Below are 25,915 nucleotides of genomic sequence, written 5' to 3' on the forward strand. Positions count from 1 at the left end.
AGCTCAATGAACTTAAATAGTTACTTCAATAAGTTCTAGTATAATACATCCAGTTGCTACTAACATATGTTATATAAAAATGTTGCTTTTAGAAAGACAGTGATGAAGATCCTACAGGCAGGGCAGCAAAGGAGACACAGATGTAAAGAACAGACTTTTGGACTCAGGTGAGAAGGTGATGGTGGGATAATTTGAGAGAATAGCATTGAAACATGTACAGTACCATAAGTAAAATAGATGACCAGTGCAAGTTTCATGCAGGAAGCAGGGCACCCAAAGCCAGTAATCTGGGGCAATCCAGTGGGATAGGGTGGGTAGGGAGGTGAGAGGGGGGTTCAGGATACGGGGACACATGTATACGCATGGCCGATTCATATTGATCTATGGCAAAAATCATCACAATATTATAATTATCTTCCAATTTAAATAAATATTTTTTTAAAAATAAATGTTGCATTTTTATGGCTTTTACTCCAGGATGTGGAGGATGTAGGGGTAAGGAGAAATCTTTGTTATATTTATATGGATGGATAAATGGATGGAGAGGAAAAGGTTAGAATGATACCGATAGCAACCATTAAATGAAACTCTGGTTTGTTTACATTTCACAGGCATTTTCTCTAGTCTTTACAGTAACCCCAACCCTCCCCCATTTAATAAGAATGGAAACTGAGACAAATATCTGGAGTTACTACCCAGGAACTGGTTCTCTCCAAAGTGAAAGTGAAAGTCACTCAGTCTTGTCCGACTCTTTTCGACCTCATGGACTATAGTCCATGGAAATCTCCAGGCCACAATACTGGAGTGGGTAGCCTTTCCCTTCTCCAGGGCATCTTCCCAAACCAGGGCTCGAACCAGATCTCCCACATTGCAGGTGGATTCTTTACCAGCTGAGCCACAAGGAAGCCCAAGAATACTGGAATGGGTAGCCTATCCCTTCTCCAGCAGACCTTCCCGACCTAGGAATCGAACTGGGGTCTCCTGCATTGCAGGTAGATTCTTTACCAACTGAGCTATGAGGGAAGCCTGGCCGAGCCTTTTCTACCACACATGCTGTCTCTGTGTCTACAAGCCAGACTAAATTCCAGGACGCTACTATTTCCTGTGATTGCCTTATGACCATCCTCTGATACCTGGAATCCAAAAGGAGACAGCCAGAGGCTCTCTTAACTTACTAGGTAGTTCTCAGGTATCATAAAGACCTTGCTGACCTCTTATTAACTGGAGTCATACATGACATTTCAGAGCAGCAACAAAACCTCCTGGAAACCCTCTGACCCAATGTTCTCATTTTGCTACAGAAACATCAGAGGTCCAGGCAGGTAACAGGACATGTCCAGAGTGACAGCAGGCAAGTGATGAAGCTGGGGCCAGAACTCTCCTCTCCGCTACTTCTCCACTCTGGGCCTCCCTTCCTGCCAAGGATGGGATGGGCATGAGAGGCCCAAACTCCATGTCCCAACTATGCACGAGAACAAGAGAGCAGTCCATGTTTATAGAAACATCACATCACATACAGAAGAATCACTGTGCAGCCCAGTCCTGCAGGTCCCCTTCCCACCAGAGTCTGTGCTGCACGGATGCCCCAGGGAGGGTAAAGCCCCAGAACACTGCCCGTGTTACTGGTCCAGTCACCCCACGAGGCTGTGGCAAAGCATCAGCTCCCTGGGATCTGAACTTGAGCTGCAAATGTAGAGATGAGGTGTTTCATTGCTCCAGGCCTCAGTTATACTAACTATAAAGTGAGGAAGGGAGTATCGAAGACACTCATAAAGAATGAATAACTCATAAATCTAAATTATCTGTGTGCATGTGCACGTGTGAAAGACAGAAAAAGGCTTTGCACATGGACTCTTAATAAATGGGAGCTACTGTTCTCACTGTTCTACATTTGCTATCCCTTCTTTTCTTGCATGGAATCTACACCATTTAATAAAAATCTAGCCCATTCCTACTAATTTAACATCATTTCTGCAAATGCACAATCACCCATGAATAAGAACACAGAATAAAGAAACAAGCCCATTAAACAAGCCATTCTGTCTGTTCATATCATTGTAAAACGCTACTTACTTGAAACAGGGCTTCCTAGCTGGCACTAGTGGTAAAGAATCCACCTGGCAATGCTGGAGACATAAGAGACAAGGGTTTGACCCCTAGGTCAGGAAGATCCCCTGCAGGAGGGCATGGCAACCCAACCCAGTATTCTTGCCTAGAGAATCCCATGGATAGATAAGCCTGCCAGGCTACAGTCCATAGGGCCGCAGAGTCGGACACAACTGAAGTAACTTAGCACGCACACGCTCACCTGATATAACCTATGATGTTCAAGTCATTTTTCGAGGAGAATTACCATTTCCTCACAAAGCAGGTTTGGAGTCTTCACCACCACACCTTTGAAGATCTGTCTCTGCCTTTTCCTCACAGTACAAGAGAACAGTGGGATTCCAGACTGCACTGAACAGAACCCAGGGGTGGGGGTGGTGGGGAGCCCTTTAACACTATTATTCACTGACTTTTATAAACCAAGAGAGTAACACAGTATTTAACGTTATTTACTTTTTTCCCTTTCTTTTTGCCAAATTGTATTCTCCTATCAGTTTAGTTCTCATCATTTATTCACTAATCTTATTTAAATCCCAACATACAGTTAAACCTTTCATCTCATCATTTCTGTGAAACGCAATGCCATTTCTGAAAATAATCTCCCTCAGTGAAATGATGCAGTATTAAAAAGAAATGTTTAAGCATTCCAGTTTCCTTAAATGATAAATTACAAGTCAAAAATGAAGTGCAGAGAGACACTCACAGACTGAAAGGGAAAAAGGAAGCATCAGCTAAGTACAGGGGCAGACCTTATGTGGGTTCAAACAGTGGTGAAGGAGATTTCTCACTGAGATGATCAAAAACATGAAAACACAGACTAGCAGATTGATGATATTCAGGTGAAATATATTTTTTCAGGTGAAATATAGTGATATTTTTGCCCCAAAGGCTTTACTATCTTTTAGAGAAAACTAATGAAGTGTTTACAGATGAACTAATCTGAGGTCTAGGATCTGCTCCACAATACTCTGGGTGGGGGTGGGGCTGGCAGAGGGCAGGGGTAGAGATGCAGCAAGACTGGCCACCAGCTGATTCTGGCTGAAGCTGGGGGTGGTACATGAAGCGTTCATTACACTGTGCTCTCTGTTTTTGTAAATTTTTATAGCTTTCCATTAAAAAAGTTAAAAGCTAATGAACTTCACAGAATGAAACAATCCCTGCCCCACCCCGCCCCCTCCCCTCCCCCCGGCAAAGGTATTCCGTAAGTGTCATTATCCCGTAAACATTAAAAGGACAGCATATGTAAATACGCCCGCATAAAAACCCAGAAGACCAACTTCAAAAATTAAGCAACATTCAAAAATCTTTCCATTGTTTTAAAAAGAACTTTTGACAAACCTTGTAGTTTAAAATCAACACTATCATTATTTGAAATTCAAGTAAACGCAACTCAAACGTCATTACTCACCTTTTTCAAAGCACAAGCCTCTATTACTTTTTCATATCGTTCTTTTTCATATTTCTTCCCAAATAAAATATTACTCTTCACAGTTCCTGGAAACAACCAGGGCTGCTGAGGCACATACGCGACCCTCCCGTGCACGTGGACCTGCCCCTGGCTCGGGGGCAGCTCCCCCAGCAGAGCACGTAACAGTGACGACTGAAACAGACAGCAACACACACATGTGAACCGGCAGCACTCAGGGCGGAACACACCCTGCAGTGCAGCCAACCCCACCCTGGTGCTTGATACAGGATAGAACCTTTTCCTTCAACAGGATAAAGTACAGCCCTCGCAGTTGATTCAAAAAAAGAAAATAACACAAATGGTCAAGGAAAACAATGACTGATAAGGAATATATTAATAGTATAGTGAAGTCGCTTAGTCATGTCCAACTCTTTGTGACCCCATGGACTGTAGCCTGCCAGACTACTCTGTCCATGGGATTTTCCAGGTTACAATACTGGAGTGGGCTGCCATTTCCTTCTCCAGGAGATCTTCCCAACCCAGGGATCGAACCTGGGTCTCCCACACTGCAGGCAGACTTTACCATATGAGCCACCAGGGAATATAGTATAACCACAGTATAAACAATCTACTCTGCCCAAGTATCCTTCAAATGAAGTTCTGCTCAGGAAAGAGTAATTAAGAATGTTAACATCATTCTCTAACAGAGCAGCCCAGCAGAATGTGTATTTTCTATATCTGATGTTTAATTTAGTTGCTCCTGCATCCGGGTATCTTTTACTTGACAAACACTTGTTCTTAAAAAGCTATGTGTGAAGAATATATCAAAAGATGACTAACTGAAAGAACTCTGCAGTGGGCTGTGTCTGCAGAGCAAAAGTCTATCATAGAGGAAATCAGCACCCTTTCATGTACACACTCCCACATTTTTAAAAATAATTTTATTTATCTTGAGTTCTTTTATTTATTTTTCATTTATTTTTTACAATGTTGTATTGGTTTCTGCTGTACCACAATTCTAATTTTATTTATTTTTGTTTGCACTGGGCCTTCATTGCAGTGCACGGGTTTTCTGGTTAAGGAGCACAGGCTCTAGTGGGCAGGCTTCAGCAGCTGCAGCCCGTGGGCTCAGCAGCTACAGCCCGTGGGCTCAGCAGTTGCAGCTCCCAGGCTCCAGAGCACAGACCCAACAGCTGTGGTGCACAGGCTTAGTTGCTCCACATGTGGGATCTTCCCAGACCAGGGATTAAACCTGTGTCTCCTGCATTGGCAGGTGGACTCTTATACCACTGAGCCAGCAGGGAACCCCATATCCCACATTTAGATTTCTGTATTTTGTTGTTTGTTTGCTGTTTGTTGTTGTTTTGTTGTTTGTTGTGCATGTGCACATTTCCTTCAGATCTTCAACATCACAGAGATGTGGTATGTATCCACACCATCAGAGTGCTCACGACACTGGGCTGAAAAAATATGTCTGCATGCCTGTCTCGCCCCGGAACCTGGTTGCCTCTGAAAGGCAGAGAGTTGGGGTCTTGCTCACGTCTGTATCTTTATCTCCAGCACGTGGCTGCACATTCACTGCACATGCACCAACAAGATCACATCAAGTCACAGGAGGAAATACTCAAAGTTTCTGGGAAGAGCTTTATGACCTCCAGACTTCCTGGAGGGGCCACAAGATGAAAAGGAGTCCTCATTGTCTCTGTCCATGCTGAACAGCTGTCACATTAACAGTTTTCTTCACTGAGACATCCAAATTCCCCACAAGCGTTTTGCAACTGGGCCATGTGAAGCACCAAGAAGGAAAAGACAATGTGCATTTATCCTGATTTATTTGCCACAGAACCTTCTTGTAAAATGAGTATTTCATGGAAACACTAGAGAAACACTGTTCTATACACACTCAATTCAAACTGAGTCACACTCGGCTCTGGGCTCCACTCTGAGGATTGAACAGGGGCTGTGGAGTTGCATCAAGCTGACAAAGGCATCACAGCTTACCTTTCCTGCACCCACAGGTCCAACCACAGCTAACAGTTCACCAGGTCTGACAGTAAAGGAAAGGTCTTGTAGGGTTGGGGTCTCTGATGCCTACAAATTAAAGTTTATAAAAAGGTACCCATTTTAATAAAGTAACACAAATTGTTTTACAAAGGGGAAAAGATAACAATAGTCAACATAACTGATATGCAAAATATAACCCACATTTTTCTCTTTCCTGTTTTAAGATATTGTGTCCTGGAGGTCTCTTCATCAAATCTTATCTCTTTGGGGATTTGAGGCAGCTTTAGCTAACTTTAGGAAGGTTCCTTCTTTGACTAGATTCCCATACGGACAGAGGAACGTTCCAACTACCACACAGTTGGGCTCATTTCACGTGCTAGCAAAGTAATGTTCAAAATCCTTCAACCTAGGCTTCAGCAGTACATGAACAGAGGACTTCTAGGTGTGTAACCTGGGTTTAGAAAAGACAGAGGAACCAGAGATCAAATTGCTGACATTTGTTGGATCACAGAAAAATCAAGAGAACTTCAGAGAATATCTACTTCTGCTTCATTGACTATGCTAAAGCCTTTGACTCTGTGGATCACAACAAACTGTGGAAAATTTATAAACAGATGGGAATACCAGATCATGTTACCTGTCACCTGAGAAACCTGTATGCAAGTCAAGAGGAAACAGTTAGGACGAGACGAATAACAGACTGGTTCCAAATTGGGAAAGGAGTACGTCAGGGCTGTATATTGTCACCCTGCTAATTTAACTTTTATGCAGACTACATGACGCAAAATGCCAGGCCAGATGAAACACAAAATGGAATCTAGAATTCTGGCAGAATATCAACAATCTCAAACATGCAGGTGATACCACTCTAATGGCAGAAAGTGAAGAGGAACTAAAGAGCCTCTTGATGAAGGTGAAAGAGGAGAGTGAAAAAGCTGGCTTAAAATTCAACATTCTCAAATCTAAGATCATGGAATCTGGTTTCATCACTTCATGGCAAATAGAAAGGGAGGAAGTGGAAACAGTGGCAGATTTTATTTTCTTGTGCTGCAAAATCACTTCAGACAGTGACTGCAGACATGATATTAAAAATGCTTGCTCCTTGGAAGAAAAGATATGATAAACCTAAACTGTGTATTAAAAGGCAGAGACATTACTTTGCCAACAAAGGTCCATATAGTTAAAGCTATGGTTGTTCCAGTAGTCATGTATGGATGTGAGAATTGGACCATAAAGAAGGCTGAGTGCAGAAGAATTGATCTTTTTAAACTGTGGTGCTGGAGAAGACTCTTAAGAGTTCCTTGGACAGCAAGAAGATCAAACCAGTCAATCCTAAAGAAAATCAATCTTTAATATTCATTGGAAGGAATGATGCTGAAGCTGAAGCTCCAATATTTTGTCCACCTGATGCAAAGAGCTGACTCATTGGAAAAGACCCTGATGCTGGGGAAGATTGAAAGTAGGAGGAGAATGGGATGACAGAGGATGGGATGGTTGGATGTTATCACTGACTCGATGGACCTAAGTTTGAACAAGCTCCAGGAGAATGGTGAAGGACAGGGAAGTTTGGCATGCTGCAGTTCTTGGAGTTGCAAAGAGCTGGACACTACTAAGCTACTGAACAACAACAACAACAGAAATACTGCAGTGGGTATCCATTCCCATGGACAGAGGCACCTGGTGGGCTATAGTCCATGGGGTCACAAAGACTAAGACACAGCTGAAGCGACTGACACTTCACACTTCAGCCTAGAATATTAGATCTGGGTTTTCTGGCTCAGCTGGTAAAGAATCTGCCTGCAATGTGGGAGACCTAGGTTCGATCCATGGGTTGGGAAGATCCCCTGGAGAAGGGAAAGGCTACCCACTCCAGTACTCTGCCCTAGAGATTTTCATGAACCGTATAGTCCATGGGGTCACAAAGAGTCGGACACAACTGACCAACTTTCACTTTTCAAGAAAAGATGTATTTATGTTCTATATCTTTTGTTTACGGTGATCCTATTGTATAGCACAGGGAATTATATTTAATACTCTGTAATAAAACATAATGAAAAATAAACTAAAAATTAAAAGAAGAATTTACATACATTAAGCTCAACACATGCTAATACATTGAAAGCTCTCTTGAAAATGAGAAAAAAAGCAACATGTCAAATGCCTCAGGCTGATTTTACACTTAATCTCCATTCATTGTAAACCTTATTCCTGATTTCAAGAATTTTTATGACATATTCTCAGTAAATAAGAAAGTCATATTTTACAGTATGTGTAAAATCTCAAAATTCTCCAATAAATCTATATCACAGTTGTCTTTTAGCAGTCATGATTTTGGAATGAAAGGATTCTTACCTTTTCCCCAAAAGCAGTAAATGCCTGCACATCCACGATCGTTCTACCATCTGATGGCAGCTGAGGGTAGCACTGTGACGTCTCATCAAGTAACAGAAAGTTCTACAGAAAAAGGCAAAACATATATTGTTTATACTGCAAGAACAAAGCACACAAAAAACAATTGCTTCTCTGAAATTTGCAATAAAAATTTTATACAGCCTACGTATCATTTTATAGCTATATTTTATTAGGTCTTGGTTCACCTAAGAAATAGTAAATAGTATATAGTATGTAATATACTATTATTATAGTATGTATACATCTAAGTATATAATACAGTATAGCATATATATAATATAGCATATATATATGTATATATAGTGTATGTGTGTATGTGAGAGCGTGCATGTATAAAACAGATAATAAAGAATTCCAGGCCATGAGGCTATCTTTGCTACTTTCTCAACAAGTGTACTGGTTCCTTTCTAAGAAGAAAATATGGCTTCAAACTCCAATGCATTTAGAACCTGGACATTTCTATTGTTTTACTTCTGTGTTACCAACAATGAACAGGTGAGCTAGCAGGAAATTATTTCATAAGTATTAACTGAATCCCACCAGGTGCCAAGCACCATGCGACACTGCTAGGAACACAGAGAGGAAGGCCCTTCCCAGGCTGTCAGGAATCAGGTGGCACAGGACAGGCTGGGAACACAAGACCAACAACAGAGACTCTGAGTGCAAACCCTGTACACTCTGCTTTCCCCCTCATGTGCGTCAAATCCATATCACTGCTTGTCATTAACTATCACTTAAGTCATCATTCTAAAAAGAAAATGCTCTTAAGTTTCTACACCTTAAAAAATATTTTACCAGCATCTTTTCACAATCACTGTCTCTTCTCCTTAATCAGTGTCCTCTCTCCTCCACAGCAGGAATGGCTGCACCTACCACTTCTTATCCTCTACACTATTTAGCAGCTAATTGATGCAATGTAGCTGAACAAAACAAAGTTCTATGAACTGCTACACAGGACAAGTGAAAGTAAGTGAAGTCATTCAGTCGTGTCCGACTCTTTGCGACCCCATGGACTGTAGCCACCAAGCTCCTCTGTCCATGGGATATTCCAGGCAAGAATACTGGAGTGGGTTGCCATTTCCTTTTCTAGGAGATCTTCCTGACCCAGGAATTGAACCCAGGTCTTCTGCATTGTAAGCAGACACTTTACGGTCTGAGCCACCAGGGAAGTCTCACATAGGACAAACACACACAAGAAAACTCCCTCTGGCCTTGCAAATCCTTAACATAATTCTATGAGAAAAGCTAGAGTGGTAAAGATACTGAACAAACAATTCATACCACTCCCACTCTTCAAGGCCCCCAAACTGTGAACATGTTGCAGAGACTACTGGCTGTGCTCAAAATCTGCTCTCATTCTTCGGTGGTTAACAAACCCTGGATATTAGCTGACACATGGCAGCCTGAAAGAGGCCCTCTGTCTCCAGCCTCTGGAGCAGATAGATGTAGCCATGTGACTAAAGCCAGGTCAGTGGAAACCAACAATAACCAGGACCTTCCTCTACCCTACAATCCGGGCCTTGGAGGCTGCCAGCTGGATCAAGGTCACATGCGGTGAAGTAACAAGAAAGAGTCTGGGTCCCTAACACCATGGAGAATCACACTAGCCTTGGGACTTGTTATCGGGTAAATTATATCCCCACAAAAAAAGATATGCTGAAGTCCTAATCCCAACTACCTGAAAATGTGACTTTATTTGGAAATTCAGTTGTTGTAGATGTAATCAATTAAGGTAAGATCACAGTGGAGTAGGGTGGGCTCTGAATCCAATATGATCAGTGTCCTTAAGAGAGATGCTGAGACAGATATACAGAAACACACACACACACAAAAAAAGCTACCTGATGATGGAGACAGAGGCTAGAATGATGGCATTTACAAGTGAAGGAATGCCAAGATTTGTCTGTAACCACTCAAAGCTAACAGAGGCAAGAAAGGATGCTCCCTTATCTAATTCAGAGGGATTCTGACCCTCCTGACACCTTGGTTTCAGACTTCTAGCCTCCAGGATGGTTAAACAATACATTCCTGTGGTTTCAGCCCACCTGGTTTGTGGTAATTTGTAATGGTAGCAGCAGGAATCTCATACAGAACTTTATAAGGATTCTTGCATGAGAGAAAAACACATGACCTGTGTAATCAGCTTTAAATGGGTAACTCTGGCACCCACAGGCAAACTGAATTCTTACCAACAAAGGGTCAACTGAAACAAGCATGTGAGGATGTTTGAGAAAGAAAACAACACACAAATAGTAATCTACTACCTTAAACAACATAAAGACTCTTCAAGTCCTTGACACCCCGTCTATCATGCCTCAGAGCCATAAATGTGATTTTAAAACTTCTACTTCAAAAGAAAAACTGGTAAAGACTGAACGTGAAAACCCTTGTGCAGGAAAAGAAAGACAGGATCCTTGCATTTCTCTCAAAGACAGCTGGCGGGAGACTTGATCCTCTCATTCCCTCCTCCTCTCATCCAGGCTCACAGAGAACCTAATACTAGGCAAAGCTACTTCTGTCCACACCAAACCCATGTCCAGCAGGAGGCAAGATGAACAGGTAGTGGTCTGAGGACTTCTCTGCAGGCTCTCAACCACTGCAGCCCGAGTCCTCTCTCCACACCACTTCTCCCATCGTCAGCCATGTGGGAGCTCTCATCTGTTCTACCACAGCTTATCTCTTTCCCAATTCTTCTTTCCTCTCAAAACAATATAATTTCAGAATCTCACTCACTAATTAATCATTTCAAACACTGATACTTTTCTTTTTCTGATTCCTTCCTGAGATTTCCCCAACACCAGCAAACTGACCCCAAACACAACACTCCTTCCTGATCTCTCTACAGCACCTCCAAGAGTGTCCACCACACTTAACGCCCCCAGTGACTGACCAGCACCAAAGTCCACACTCCCCAGGTGACCTCTACTCGGACACCCTGAGTCCTGACCCCATCTTTCCTTCTGGCCCATCTCAAATACTAACCTTACTGGGAACCATCTCAGCACATCCCCAGCTGGTACTGCCCTCCCTACCTCTGAATCCCCAGAGGAATATTAAGCTACATAGAGGGGAGACACTATGTCATTTATGCACTTATATAGTCCCAACTCTAGCTAAGACTGAGTCTTACACAATCAGATTGTATGGTTGTTCAAATGAGTCCAACCACTGTAGCATGGCTACAGCCTTACATAGTCAAAGCTAACGCAGCAACAAGAAAAATGTTATGAGAGAGGCTGGGACCCAGGGTCCTTTATAGGAGCGCTTGCACCTGGACAAACATCTCCTTGAGCAACAAAATACAAAGAAATTGTAAGGGATTAAACATAACTGCACACACGCAAAGGCAATTACGAACAATAAGATACAAAAACCCCACAAGCCAACTGCCATTTCTGTGCTGCCGGGAGCAAATGCAGGGAACTGTGTGTGATCTTAGCACACGGCACCTACAAGATGGTGGGCAAACCACTTAAGTCACCCCTCTGGCTCAAACCACCAAACCTCCCCTATCCTCACCCCTCTTAAGGAACCAGCCCGCCCTTCTCAAAGAGTCAACCGGGCATCAGTTTTTTGTTTTCATACTTTGTGGTGCAGCATAAGCCTCAAAAAGCCTTGCTTGAATTTCTCATCTGGCATATATCAATTTCTATTAATTAAAAAGACCAAGGACCATGGAGAGTAATGTATATGTTATATACCTTGTCTACACAGAATCAGATACAATTTCAGCGTAAGTGTGTCACCAAGACATCAACACTCAATGTGTGTACATTAGAACAGAAATTCCCACTTCCAAACAAAAAAGGTGCTTGAAGTGCTGGCAGGATTTTTCTCCAGGACTCACTCTGATGAAAAAGCTGAAATTAAATGGCCATTAGAGCCATGAAGTGCAGACCCAGAACAGGTTATGCAGGAAAGTATCCACATCAGAACTGCAGCCAAAAAGACTGACTTCCCAGTGGTGGTAATGAAAAACCTAAAGCTGCTCTGTGAATAAGATAACCTTAGAGACACATTTTACTGGATGCAAAAGTCACTGAAAACTTTTAGCGCTTTGAAGTTAAAATCTTTCACAATCCTATGGGAGTCATTCAGTGCCAAGACCATGGGTCTGCCTTCATCACTTAGAGAAAAATAGATTTCTTGGGCTGATGAGGTCATAGTAAATCATTCATTTTCACAGAGACAATTTAATCTTCATTTTAAATAGAAATAATTGAGCACCTACTGTGTGCAAGGCCCTTGTTTTCATGATAAAAATTATTTCAGTTCAGTTCAGTCACTCAGTCATGTCCAACTCTTTGTGACCCCATGAATTGCAGCACGCCAGGCCTCCCTGTCCATCACCAACTCCCAGAGTTCACCCAAACTCATGTCCATCGAGTCAGTGATGCCATCCAGCCATCTCATCCTCTGTCATCCCCTTCTCCTCCTGCCCCCAATCCCTCCCAGCATCAGGGTCTTTTCCAATGAGTCAACTCTTCATATGAGGTAGCCAAAGTATTGGAGTTTCAGCTTTAGCATCAGTCCTTCCAAAGAACACCCAGGACTAATCTCCTTCAGAATGGACTAGTTGGATCTCCTTGCAGTCCAAGGGACTCTCAAGAGTCTGCTCCAACACCACAGTTCAAAAGCATCAATTCTTCGGCACTCAGCTTGCTTCACAGTCCAACTCTCAGATCCATACCCCTGACTATTTAGGGACAGTTAGTTTAAAAAAGGAGACAACAGGCATGGTGGGAATCACACATTTGAAAAGATAAAGGCAGCTAGAGAGAGGCTTAGACACGAAGTAAAAGAAGAACAGGAACAAAAATGCAGAGATCAGAAATCAACAATAAAACATCTTTGGTGGAAAAAATCCACTTTTAAACACAGAGAACTAAGTGAATCTGAGGCCATGCTTCCTGCCCAGGGAACAGGGACTTTTCAGCAAGTTCCTCCCCTCCCAGACCAGAGAGGAATCCAAGTCACCCCAGGACTGTGCCCAGTCACTGCCTAGACATTCCAGTCAGCACAAGAGATGCAATTTGTTTGCATCTCCTGCTTTTAGACATTTGAATCGTCCTGCAGCTATCACTGCATGGCAAGGGCCTGTGTTGCTGCTATTAATATTACTACCGATAAATGAGCACGGATCTTCAGTTCAGTTCAGTCGCTCAGTCGTGTCGGACTCTTTGTGACCCCATGGACTGCAAAACACCAGGCCTCATTGTCCATCAACAACTCCCAGGGTTTACCCAAACCCATGTTCATGGAGTCGGTGATGCTATTCAACCAGCTTGTTCTCTGTCATCCCCTTCTCCTCCCGCCTTCAATCTTTCCCAGCAGCAGGGTCTTTTCAAATGAGTCAGCTCTTCACATCAGGTGCCCAAAGTATTGGAGTCTCAGCTTCAACATCAGTCCTTCCAATGAAGACTCAGAACTGATCTCCTTTAGGATGGACTTGTTGGATCTCCTAGGTATACAAGGGACTCTCAAGAGTCTTCAACACCACAGTTCAAAATAATCTATTCTTCAGTGCTCAACTTTCTTCACAGTCCAAATCTCACAACCATACATGACTACTGGAAAAACCAAAGCCTTGACTAGATGGAACTTTGTTGGCAAAGTAATGTCCCTGCTTTCTAATATGCTATCTAGGTTGGTCATAACTTTCCTTTCAAGGAGCAAACGTCTTTTAATTTCATGGCTGAGTCACCATCTGCAGTGATTTTGGAGTCCCCCAAAAAATAAAGTCTGACACTGTTTCCACTGTTTCCCCATCTATTTGCCATGAAGTGATGGGACCAGATGCCATGATCTTAGTTTTCTGAATGTTGATCTTTAAGCCAACTTTCTCACTCTCCTCCTTCACTTTCATCAAGAGGCTCTTTAGTTCTTCTTCACTTTCTGCCATAAGGGTGGTGTCATCTGCATATCTGAGGTTATTGATATTTCTCCCTCCAATCTTGATTCCAGCTTCTGCTTCATCCAGCCCAGCATTATTCAGGATGTACTCTGCGTGTAAGTTAAATAAGCAGGCTGACAATATATAGCCTTGAAATATTCCTTTTCCTATTTGGAACCAATCTATTGTTCCATGTCCAGTTCTAATTGTTGCTTCCTGACCTGCATATAGGTTTCTCAGGAGGCAGGTCAGATGGTCTGGTATTCCCATCTCTTTCAGAATTGTCCACAGTTTATTGTGATCCACACAGTCAAAGGCTTTAGCATAGTCAATAAAGCAGAAATCGATCTTTTTCTGGAGCCATCTTGCTTCTTTAATGATCCAGCAGATGTTGGCAATTTTATCTCTGGTTCCTCTTCCTTTTCTAAAACCAGCATGAACACCTGGAAGTTCAAGGTTCATGTACTGTTGAAGCCTGGCTTAGAGAATTTTGAGCATTACTTTAGTAGCCTGTGAGATGAGTGCAATTGTGCAGTAGTTTGAACATTCTTTGGCATTGCTTTTCTTTGGGAGTGGAATGAAACCTGACCTTTTCCAGTCCTGTGGCCACTGCTGAGTTTTCCAAATTTACTGGCATATTGAGTGCAGCACTTTCACAGCATCATCTTTAGGATTTGAAATACCTCAGCTGGAATTCCATCACCTCCACTAGCTTTATTCATAGTGATGCTTCCTTCAAGTGGCCTTAGCCCACTTGACTTCGCATTCTAGGATGTCTGGCTCTAGGTGAGTGATCACCCCATCTTGATTATCTGGGTCATGAAGATCTTTTTTGCACAGTTCTTCTGTGTATTCTTGCCACTTCTTCTTAATATCTTCTGCTTCTATTAGGTCCATACCATTTCTGTCCTTTATTGTGCCCATCTTTGCATGAAATGTTCCCTTGGTATCTCTAATCTTCTTGAATAAATCTCTAGTCTTTCCCATTCATGGATCTTATGATACTTTTAACACACTTTACCTAAGAAAAGAGGGAAAAACGTACACTTTGGAAAGACTGCCAGCTTGGCACTGAAAGAGTTGAATCTTACCTAACTGGCACACAGTGACACCATATAAAGGAAGTATTTTAGGTCAAATCCGCCTATAACTTTAAAAAGTTATTTTTCACCAAACCTTGATTCTTCGGATGCTGACAACAGCCTCTGACACCCTCTCGATGGCCATGGGGAAGTAGAGGGTGCTCGAGAACCGCAGAGCCTCGAACAGCGTCACCACCACAAACACTTGGCTGGCTGTGATCAGGTTGTCAAGGAGCTCGTTGGCGATGAAGGTGACAAAAATCATGATTTTGCTCACAGTGAAAAATGTTGTCAAATTCATGCCCCTAAGGTAGGAACTTCTCAGAATCTTGGAAATTTCCTTTCTAGAAAAGAAAGTAGGACATAGGATTTAAAAAAAGCATCAACATACAAGACATGAATTCAGTGCCCCATGTGAGTAGCCCTTTTCTAGGGAGTAGACACAGATTAAAATAAACCATCCCTCACATCATGGAGACATTAGCATAGTCCACATCCAGGGGTCTGCCCAAACACCAGGACCACAGACTTCATAATCACTTCACTCTTTCAAGTAAGGGGAGGATTAAAGTCACACTTTTAAACATTTTGGGTCAATCAGACTAGGTTTGAACATTTATTCAACATTCATAATCACAAGTCCTGTGCCAGGCTCCTCACAGAAAGACACAGCCTGTCTCCTCCAGGGCTCATGAACCTGTGGGGGAAGAGAATTAGCAACCACAAAATTGGGAGATAATAGACAGAGATGGTCAGCACAGCTCCCATGGGAGCTCAGAGCAGAGGCATGTAACCCAGAGCAGTGGAGTCAGGGCAAGTCACACACATGTGGACCCTGAGAAGATGAGTTGGAGTCAGTCGGGCTTGGAGCAGGCCAGAGAAGAAGGAACATGGGAGTGTATTCCCAGCAGTGGCGGGGAGGGGGGATCAGAAATGTGCAGTCAGATGTGACAAGGTGCAGTCAGAGAAATGATCATAAGATGTTTATATAAAAGATGGAAAAATAGTCTACAAACATGAAACAAAACAAAAGGGACAGTATTTTCATAGCTCCTTTTGAAATGAATAATAGTAATTCATGAATTAGTTAGTGGTAAAGAATCTACCTGCAATGCAGGAACACAGGTTCAAACCCTGGGTGGGGAAGATCCTCTGGAGAAAGCAATGGCAACCCCTCCAGTATTCCTGGCTGGGAAATTCCATGGACAGAGAAGCCTGGTGAGCTACAGTCCACAGGGTCACAAAGAGTTGGATCAGTTCAGTTCAGTTCAGTCGCTCAGTCGTGTTCGACTCTTCGCGACCCCATGAATCGCAGCACACCAGGCCTCCCTGTCCATCACCAACTCCCGGAGTTCACTCAGACTCATGTCCATCGAGTCAGTGATGCCATCCAGCCATCTCATCCTCTGTCGTCCCCTTCTCCTCCTGCCCCCAATCCCTCCCAGCATCAGAGTCTTTTCCAATGAGTCAACTCTTCGCACAAAGTGGCCAAAGTACTGGAATTTCAGCTTCAGCATCATTCCCTACAAAGAAATCCCAGGGCTGATCTCCTTCAGAATGGACTGGTTGGATCTCTCTGCAGTCCAAGGGACTCTCAAGAGTCTTCTCCAACACCACAGTTCAAAAGCATCAGTTCTTCAGCACTCAGCCTTCTTCACAGTCCAACTCTCACATCCATACATGACCAATAGAAAAACCATAGCCTTGACTAGATGGACCTTTGTTGGCAGAGTAATGTCTCTGCTTTTCAATATGCTATCTAGGTTGGTCATAACTTTCCTTCCAAGGAGTAAGCGTCTTTTAATTTCATGGCTGCAGTCATCATCTGCAGTGATTTTGGAGCCCAAAAAATAAAGACTGACACTGTTTCCACTATTTCCCCATCTATTTCCCATGAAGTGATGGGACCAGATGCCATGATCTTCGTTTTCTGAATGCTGAGCTTTAAGCCAATTTTTTCACTCTCCACTTTCACTTTCATCAAGAGGCTTTTTAGTTCCTCTTCACTTTAAGCCATAAGTGTGGTGTCATCTGCATATCTGAGGTTATTGACATTTCTCCCGGCAATCTTGATTCCAGCTTGTGCTTCTTCCAGCCCAGCGTTTCTCATGATGTACTCTGCATATAAGTTAAATAAGCAGGGTGACAATATACAGCCTTGACGTACTCCTTTTCCTATTTGGAACCAGTCTGTTGTTCCATGTTCAGTTCTAACTGTTGCTTCCTGACCTGCATACAGACTGACTAAACACAACGAAGAATAAAGAGATGGGAGGGAGGTTCAAAAGGGAAGGGATATTTGTATACCTATAGCTGATTCATGTTGAGGCTTGACAGAAAACAGCAAAATTCTGTAAGGCAATTATCCTTCAATAGCAAATAGATTAATTAAGAAAAAAGAATAGTGATTCATATAGTTTGGCTCGATATAGGTACACCAATCTCTATAATCTCCCCATTTATGGGCCATCAACATAAATTACAAACTTAATTTGAATGTCATTGTCTCAAATACTATCTTAAAGACATTGCTTATTGAGATTCGAGGTATTGAGAACTACTTAGAATTTCATTTCTATACAACTAAGAAGCATATGTATTTTTTCCTTTGAGAATATGGTAAATGGAAGAGCAGGTTAAATGATGTCTCCACCATTCTCCTTAACCTTCCTGTAACATGTGGACGATGCAGTGAATAGTAAGTATTGGTGAACTTAAATACTTCTTTGGTAAGACATCTAAAGCATCCAGTAGAATAGGAAATAAAGCATGAAAATATGGAGTGACATCTATATATATAAACTTACCTTCTCAGTCTGGTAATAAGGCCTATAAATGACTTTTCCCAAGCATTCATTTTTATTGTTCTGATGCCAGTTATGACTTCACTCATGGTCCTGATCCTGTCATCTGTGAGAGCTGCGGTCTTACTCCTGAGGGGACAGATGTGACAGATGAGCTTTAGTGACCACAGCCCAGCTTTCCTTAGCAACAGCAGTAGTGGGCATTGGGGCGGGGGTGAGGGGTGGTGGCCAGGAAGCAAATGGTTCTCTATGGCCCTTTTGCACTTAGAACACAGGCAGATTCTACTCAAAGCACAGATGGAGAAGAAGGCTTCAATTAGGAAGTCAACCATTCAGCCCATTTCAAGAAGTAACTTGGAGAATGTGCAGCTTTGGCTAGGGAAGACCTGAAATGAGTCAGATACAAACCATCTATCTGCTCAAGGAGGTCACAGTCAGGTAGGGAAGGCAGAAAGACACCCAGGAAGACAATGTTTGTGCTATAATAAAAAAGGAGAGAAGTTCTGGGGAGCATAAAATATGGAACTTAATTCCACCAGGAAAGGAAAACAAGAAGAGCTTCAGAGACCTGGTAGCAATGGAGGAGGGCCTCGAAGGATAAGGAAAATCTCTCCACAGCAAAGACAAGACAGGAAATTCCAAATAAAGAAAGACACCAAGCACAGACCTGCACACACACAACACACACAAGAACTCAATGAGCTTCAAATAGCACAACATCTCCATCACCTGACAACCACCCACCTCCAACTCTCTGGAACCTGCTTTAGTCTAACTCAGCAGCAGAACGCTTTTCACCAGCAGCCTCTTTTCTATCACATGTGCTGCTGTGAATGTGGGGCTTCATGAAGACACAATGAAGATCAGCCTGGCCCTTGGGGTGCTTATAATTTAATGGAAACATGAACATAATACCTGAAAAGGCTCCAACATAAGCATAACAAAAATATATGTGGTGAGAAATGGGCCTACAAGATTATCACTATTTAACAATATTTAAATCTATTTCTGCTTTATTGACTATGCCAAAGCCTTTGACTGTGTAGATCACAATAAACTGTGGAAAATTCTGAAAGAGATGGGAATACCAGACCATCTGACCTGCCTCCTGAGAAACCTATATGCAGGTCAGGAAGCAACGGTTAGAACTGGACATGGAACAACAGACTGGTTCCAAATAGGAAAAGGAGTACAGCAATGCTGTATATTGTCACTCTGCTTATTTAACCTATATGCAGAGTACATCATGAAAAACACTGGGCTGGAAGAAGCACAAGCTGGAATCAAGATAGCCGGGAGAAATATCAATAATCTCAGATATGCAGATGACACCACCCTTATGGCACAAAATGAAAGTGAAAGTGAAGTCGCTCAGTCATGTCTGACTCTTTGTGACCCCATGGGCAGTAGCCTGCACCAGGCTACTCCGTCCACAGGATTTTCTAGGCAAGACTACTGGAGTGTGTTGCCATTTCCTTCTCCAGGGAATCTCCCCAACCCAGGGATCGAACCCAGGTCTCCTGCATTGTAGACAGACGGTTTACCATCTGAGCCACTGGGGAAGTCCTATGGCAGAAAGTGAAGAGGAACTAAAAAGCCTCTTGATGAAAGTGAAAGTGGAGAGTGAAAAAGTTGGCTTAAAGCTCAACATTCAGAAAACGAAGATCATGGCATCTGGCCCCATCACTTCATAGGAAATAGAGGGGGAAACAGTGGAAACAGTGTCAGACTTTATTTTTGGGGGGGCTCCAAAATCACTGCAGATGGTGACTGCAGCCATGAAATTAAGAGATGCTTACTCCTTGGAATAAAAGTTATGACCAACCTAGATAGTATATTGAAAAGCAGAGACATTACTTTGCCAACAAAGGTCCATCTAGTCAAGGCTATGGTTTTTCCAGTGGTCATGTATGGATGTGTGAGTTGGACTGTGAAGAAAGCAGAGCACTGAAGAATTGATGCTTTTGAACAGTGGTGTTGGAGAAGACTCTTGAGAGTCCCTTGGACTACAAGGAGATCCAACCAGTCCATTCTGAAGGAGATCAGCCCTGGGATTTCTTTGTAGGGAATGATGCTGAAGCTGAAACTCCAGTACTTTGGCCACCTGATGTGAAGAGTTGACTCATTGGAAAAGACTCTGATGCTGGGAGGGATTGGGGGCAGGAGGAGAAGGGGATGACAGAGGATGAGATGGCTGGATGGCATCACTGACTCGATGGATGTGGGTCTGAGTGAACTCTGGGAGTTGGTGATGGACAGGGAGGCCTGGCGTGCTGTGTGATTCACGGGGTCGCAAAGAGTCGGACATGACTGAGCGACTGAACTGAACTGAAATAACTTGGACATGGGCAAATTCTGCTGAAGGACTCTACTTATTATGATACAGTGCCAAGAGGAGCCAGTGAATGCCTTCACTGTTCCTGTTTCAAATAGGCCTTCAGCATAAGGTTGGAGCCTCCACTGGCTAAGTCTGAAGGGTCTACAACCCACACAAAGAAGAGACTAGAGAAGGCGTTGGTCTTGTTTTTGAACAAAAGCATCAAGCAACTATCATGTTAATTACATATTATTGAATGTTTTTTATCTTTTTATTGAAGGATAATTGCTTTACAGAATTTTGTTGTTCTCTATCAAACCTCAACCTGCATCAGCCATAGGTATACATATATCCCCTCCCTTTTGAACTTGCCTCTCATCTCCCTCCCCATTCCACCCCTCTAGGTTGATCCAGAGCCCCTGTTTGAGTTTCTTAGCCATATAGCAAATTCCTGTTGGCTATCTATTTTATATATGGTAATGTAAGTTTCCGTGTTACTCTCTCCATACATCTCACCCTCTCCTCCCCTCTCCCCATGACCACGAGTGTATTCTCTATGTCTATTTCTCCACTGCTGCCCTGTAGGTAAATTTTTCAGTACCATTTTTCTAGATTCCATATATATACATTAGAATATGATATTTATCTTTCTCTTTCTGACTTACTCCACTCTGTATAATAGGTTCTAGGTTCATCCACCTTATTAGAACTGACTCAAAGGTATTCCTTTTTATGGCTGAGTAATATTCCATTGCGTATATGTACCACAGCTTCTTTATCCATTCATCTGTTGATGGACATCTAGGTTGCTTCCATGTTCTAGCTATTGTAAATAGTGCTGCAATGAACAATGGGATACATGTGTCTTTTTCAATTTTGGTTCCCTCAGCGTATATGTCTAGGAGTGGGATTGCTGGGTCATAACACCATACACAAAGATAAACTCAAAATGGATTAAAGACCTAAATGTAAGATCAGAAACTATAAAAACTCTTAGAGGAAAACATAGGCCCAACACTAGATGACATAAATATAAGCAAGATCTTCTCTGACCCACCTCCTAGAGTAATGGAAATAAAAACAAAAGTAAGCAAGAGGGACCTGATTAAACTTAAAAGCTTTTGCACAGCAAAGGAAACTATAGGCAAGGTGAAAAGACAACCTTCAAAAGGGGAGAAATAATAGCAAATGAAACAACTGACAAAGGAATAATTTCCAAAATATACAAGCAGTTCATAGAACTCAATACCAAAAAACAAACAACCCAATCAAAACATGGGGAAAAGACCTAAACAGACATTTCTCCAAAGGAAACATACAGATGGCTAACAAACACATGAAAAGACGCTCAACATTGCTCATTATTAGAGAAATGCAATTCAAAACTCAGAATGGCCCTCATCAAAAAGTCTATAAACAATAAATGCTGCAGAGGGTGTGGAGAAAGGGAAACACTCTTGCACTGTTGGTGGGAATGTAAATTGATACAGACACTATGGAAGATGGTATGGAGATTCCTTAAAAAGCTAGGAATAAAACCTACAGATTATCAATTTTTAAAATCAGTGTTTCTCTTACCGGAGTGATGAAAACAACATCCCAAAGCAGCTTTGCAAAAGCAGAAGAATAATGAGAACCGCCATTCCAGCAAGACACGACATTCCTATTTCCATCCAGAGCAGGGCAGTCACTGCGATAGCCTGCAGTGGCCCCACCCACAGATAGTGCAAGAACGTTGTTACCTTAAGAGAGAAAGACAAAGCCTTCTTATAATGGTGTAAAAACCAATAAGGATACGGTATGGAAACAATATGCTCTGAAGGAACAAAAGGAACCTAAACAGAAATGATCTCAGTGGGTTTTAAAACTGCTAAAGCAGAAATCCAAGTGTCCACCCCAGATAATGCCTTTCAGGGGCAGCACAGGGCTGGCTTCAGGGATGTCCCAGGAGAATCAGACCAGCAGCACTGAAGATGTGGATCTTGTGCACAACACAGATGAGCTCAGGGCTTCCCCAAATGCTCTCTGTTCCAGAGTTTAGCCCCTGTTTCCTCTGGGGAACCGTGGCATCCCCGGAAAGCCTATATTATGGTACCTACCACTTTCTCCAGTAATTACTTGTGTATTTAGCTCCCTGATAGGCTGTGGCTTCTATAGGGCAAAAACTAAGCTTTGCTCATCCCTGAAAGTGAGCAGAGGCCTCACTTCATGTTTGATGAATGAATACTTGAAAGAGAAGTATCTAGTGCAACACAGATCTGACCAACAGCTACAAAGCCCTGGGTAATGTGATCTATGCATAAGATCAGTGGAAAAAAGACTGTGGAGGGGACGGTAGAGAGGTGGTTGTGTCTTGCTGGGGACCACGGACTTGGCATTATTCTTCGCAGGTTCCCTATGCAGCAGGCACTTGAACAGGGTGCAGGGGAAAGAACAATCCCTCCCATCAGGTCTTTATCAACCAGAGGAGGAGGAAGACAGTTCGGCAACAGCCACACCACATGCCAAGGAAGGCCATGCCAGGAGGACCCCTAGGGACACTACCAAAGCTGGGCAAGAACACTGCTGCCTATTTATATATATTAGAAAAACAAAACTCTCATCTACAGAACAATATATATAATTACATCAAAGTTGCACACAGAGAAATGAAAGTTGGATAAATACAACCTTTGTCTTACATCCTTAACGGAATCCTGGCCGACACCAAACCCTGGCACCTCTCATCCCAATAAGCTGAACCCAGTGAGAAGGATGGGAAATGGAAGAGGATCCTTCAGGGGCAGCTCACCTGGTCAAACCTGTTCACATCGTTGGACAGCAGGTTGACCATCTGGCCGGTGGTGGTCTTCCCCATGGCTGAGCTACTCAGGCGAAGTGCCTGAAATGAGAGAGGGAGACAGAGAACTGGATTCCTAAGGTGATACTAAGTCATCTTAGAACATAACACAATGGAGCATGTGTTCCAGAAGTCTTGAGTGGTGTCAGCAGGAGCACGATGACCCCTGACAGCAGGGCTCTAGGGACCCTTGTTCACCCTCTAACTCCTGAGTGTGGCAGCAGCCCCTCCAGCAAGGATGGCAAAGGGAGGAGCAGGAGGTAGAAGCAAAATTCCCATCCTATTTCAGTGACTTGGACCTGTCTGAAGGGTAAAGGGTGTAGGTTTACACTTAAGAGACAACTTAGTAATTTTGAGCCAAATTAGATGAGAGCAGAAAGGCTAATTTAAGGAAGGAAATTTGGAGACTTGGACTATAAATCTGGACTCAATCATTAATTCTGTGGGTGACAATATTTAAACACTTCAGGCTTAGATTGTTCATTCTGAAATGAGCAAGTATAATATTCAAAACACTGTTCCTGTGAGGAAACTGTGTCCTTAATGCCAGTCTGCTGACTTACAAAAGCCACAACCCGTGTTACACAATCCCTTTATTTAGTAAGAAAAATGCCCTAGAGATCTGAGGAAACTGAAGACACACTAGGAGCTGCTTCAACAGACCGCCAACTGGAGCCACTGATCCAAACACAATGTCATACTTTATAAAAATGCTTCATTTACTCCTCAAGTTAAAGAAGAAAACCCATGATCAAGTGAGACTGTAAAATTATATAACCACAATGGAAGAGAATACGAAAGTTCCTCAAAAATTAAACAAGAAATTATCATACAATACAGAAATTATACTACTAAGGATATACTCAAGAAAAACTAAAAACACAAACTTGAATGGACAATTTACACTCATATTCAGAGCATCTATGTTCACAATAGCTAAAAGGTGGAAACAACTGTCCATTGACAGATGAGAGAATACACAGAATGTTGTATAGACCTATAATATTATTCTGTCTTAAAAAAGAATTAAATTCTGACACCTGCTACAACATGGATGAACCTTGCAGATATTGTGCTACAGGACATAAGCCACACACACACAAAAATGACAAACACTGTATGATTCCACTTAACAGAGGTACCTACAATAGTCAAATTCACAGAGAGAAGAAGAACAGTGCTGAGTAAGGGGACAGGGGTCAGGGAGTTAGTGTTTAATGGGTGCAGAGGTTCAGTTTGGGAAAAACAAAAAGTTTCAGAGATGAATTATGGTGATGGTCACCAACAATGTGAATGTACCTAATGTCACTAAATGCTGCATTGAAAAGGAGTGAAAATAGGACACTTTATGCAGTGTATATTTCCCCACAATAATAATAAAAAAAAAAAAAAAGATCAATGATCAAAAGCCAAAAGTACCTTTACCAAATTTGTGACAATGTATTAATAAATAAATGGCAGGTCATTTGTATTTATGGAACCTCCCATAGGATCATTCAAAATTCAGCTGAAAAGAGCATGAAAATGCTGAATGGGCCATGTTAGGAGTGGCAGATGTGCAGCCTTAGAGATCCCCTGGAGACCTGCCCCAGCCTGGAATCCATGGTGTAGACAAACTACAGCTACGAGCTTAGCAGCCACTCCATTTCTAACACTCGACCTGGTTTCTTCCCAGGACCAGGGATCAGGAGGTGGGGCCCAAGATGAACCACAAACGTTCAGAGGGGCCTTTCAGAGCTGCTTTGTCGCACCAGTTTTTGGGTCCTAGGGAATCAGTCCACCTGTAACCTGAAAAGGAGTGTCTTGTTTCTACAACAGGAGGAGTCTAGATGCAAGGCTGTGCACAAGGAAATCTGTCTTTCCCATGTTTCTGGAATTTCAGATTATGTCAATGGTGTAATACCCACAATTTCTGACTTCATATAGGAACCATCTTTTGGGTATAATTAAGGCAGCAAATGAACATCTCGGGAGATGGTTACATTCACATAAGGTAACGTGCCAGGTCAGATCACATTTCCAAAAGGCAAGATTTCAAAGTGTTAGAGGGAAGAGGAAGAAAAACAAGTGGACAATGGCTCACCTATGCAGCAAAGAGTGAGCTTTGACTAAACCATCACCTCACACCTAACTTAAAGCTTTCACAATGCAGTTCTGGTAAAATTTCATAATTATTATGAGAGTTATGGAGAAGGAAATGGCAACCCACTCTAGTATTCTTGCCTGGAGAAACCCATGGACAGAGGAGCCTGGTAGGCTATGGTCCATGGAGTCACAAAGTGTCGGACACAACTGAGCAACTATCACTCACATGAGAGTTAAGCATGATCTGAAAAGACAAACAGTTAGCCAATTGGTGGTAAAATCTTGAGTATCCACCTCCTAAATGGTTAAAGATGCAACAGAATAACAAAAATGATGTTGAATGGCAATGAAGAACCTGACTGGAATGTGTGGGCACTGCTAAGATTTCCACATCACCCAGAAGGAAATCAACTCAGATGCTGCTGCCAAACAAGACAGTGAGGTCTCCAGGTTCACACAGTCCTGAGATGTACAAGACTCTGCTCAAGGAAAGATGAGATGACATCTCACTTTCTGCTGACAGAAGCATTCCGAAGAAATGGAAGTTCTAGATAAGTAGCAACCAGGTAAAAGAAGCAATATTTTAAATTTAAGCTGTTTGGGTTTATCTTTCAATGAGGGCTCTATTTATTAATAAAAATTGCGTAAGTTTAAGGTTACCACATGATGCTTTTATATAAATACACATTGGGAAATGATTACTATAGTAAAACCACTTAAAATATCCACTACCTAATATAGTTATCCTATTTTACATGTTGTGAGAACATTTAAGATCTACTCTCGTGGAAAATTTCAAGGCTACAATACAGTCAAATAAGGATTTTTTTTTTAAAGCAGTCTGAGGCAAAGAGGTATCCAAGGTCAAATTTAAACAGAACCCTTCAGCTCTTGACACTTATATATCTGTGGCAATACCTTCGTAAAGATACCTGAAATCCTTATTCCTTTTATACTAGTTTAGA

General features: G+C 42.3%; 1 protein-coding gene across 1 annotated transcript in view; it reads right to left on the reverse strand.

The window, feature by feature from the left end:
- The window catches only part of LOC129624674 (ATP-binding cassette sub-family C member 4-like), a 160,010-nt gene that overhangs the window by 108,181 nt on the left and 25,914 nt on the right, over window positions 1-25,915 (reverse strand). Inside the window, 7 exon segments of the mRNA XM_055542836.1 lie at window positions 3,515-3,706; window positions 5,516-5,605; window positions 7,871-7,972; window positions 15,000-15,249; window positions 17,713-17,838; window positions 21,605-21,768; window positions 22,818-22,907. Of these exon segments, the coding sequence (XP_055398811.1) occupies window positions 3,515-3,706; window positions 5,516-5,605; window positions 7,871-7,972; window positions 15,000-15,249; window positions 17,713-17,838; window positions 21,605-21,768; window positions 22,818-22,907 (1,014 nt within the window).

Source organism: Bubalus kerabau, chromosome 12 (assembly GCF_029407905.1).
Source record: "Bubalus kerabau isolate K-KA32 ecotype Philippines breed swamp buffalo chromosome 12, PCC_UOA_SB_1v2, whole genome shotgun sequence".
Taxonomy (NCBI): domain Eukaryota; kingdom Metazoa; phylum Chordata; class Mammalia; order Artiodactyla; family Bovidae; genus Bubalus; species Bubalus kerabau.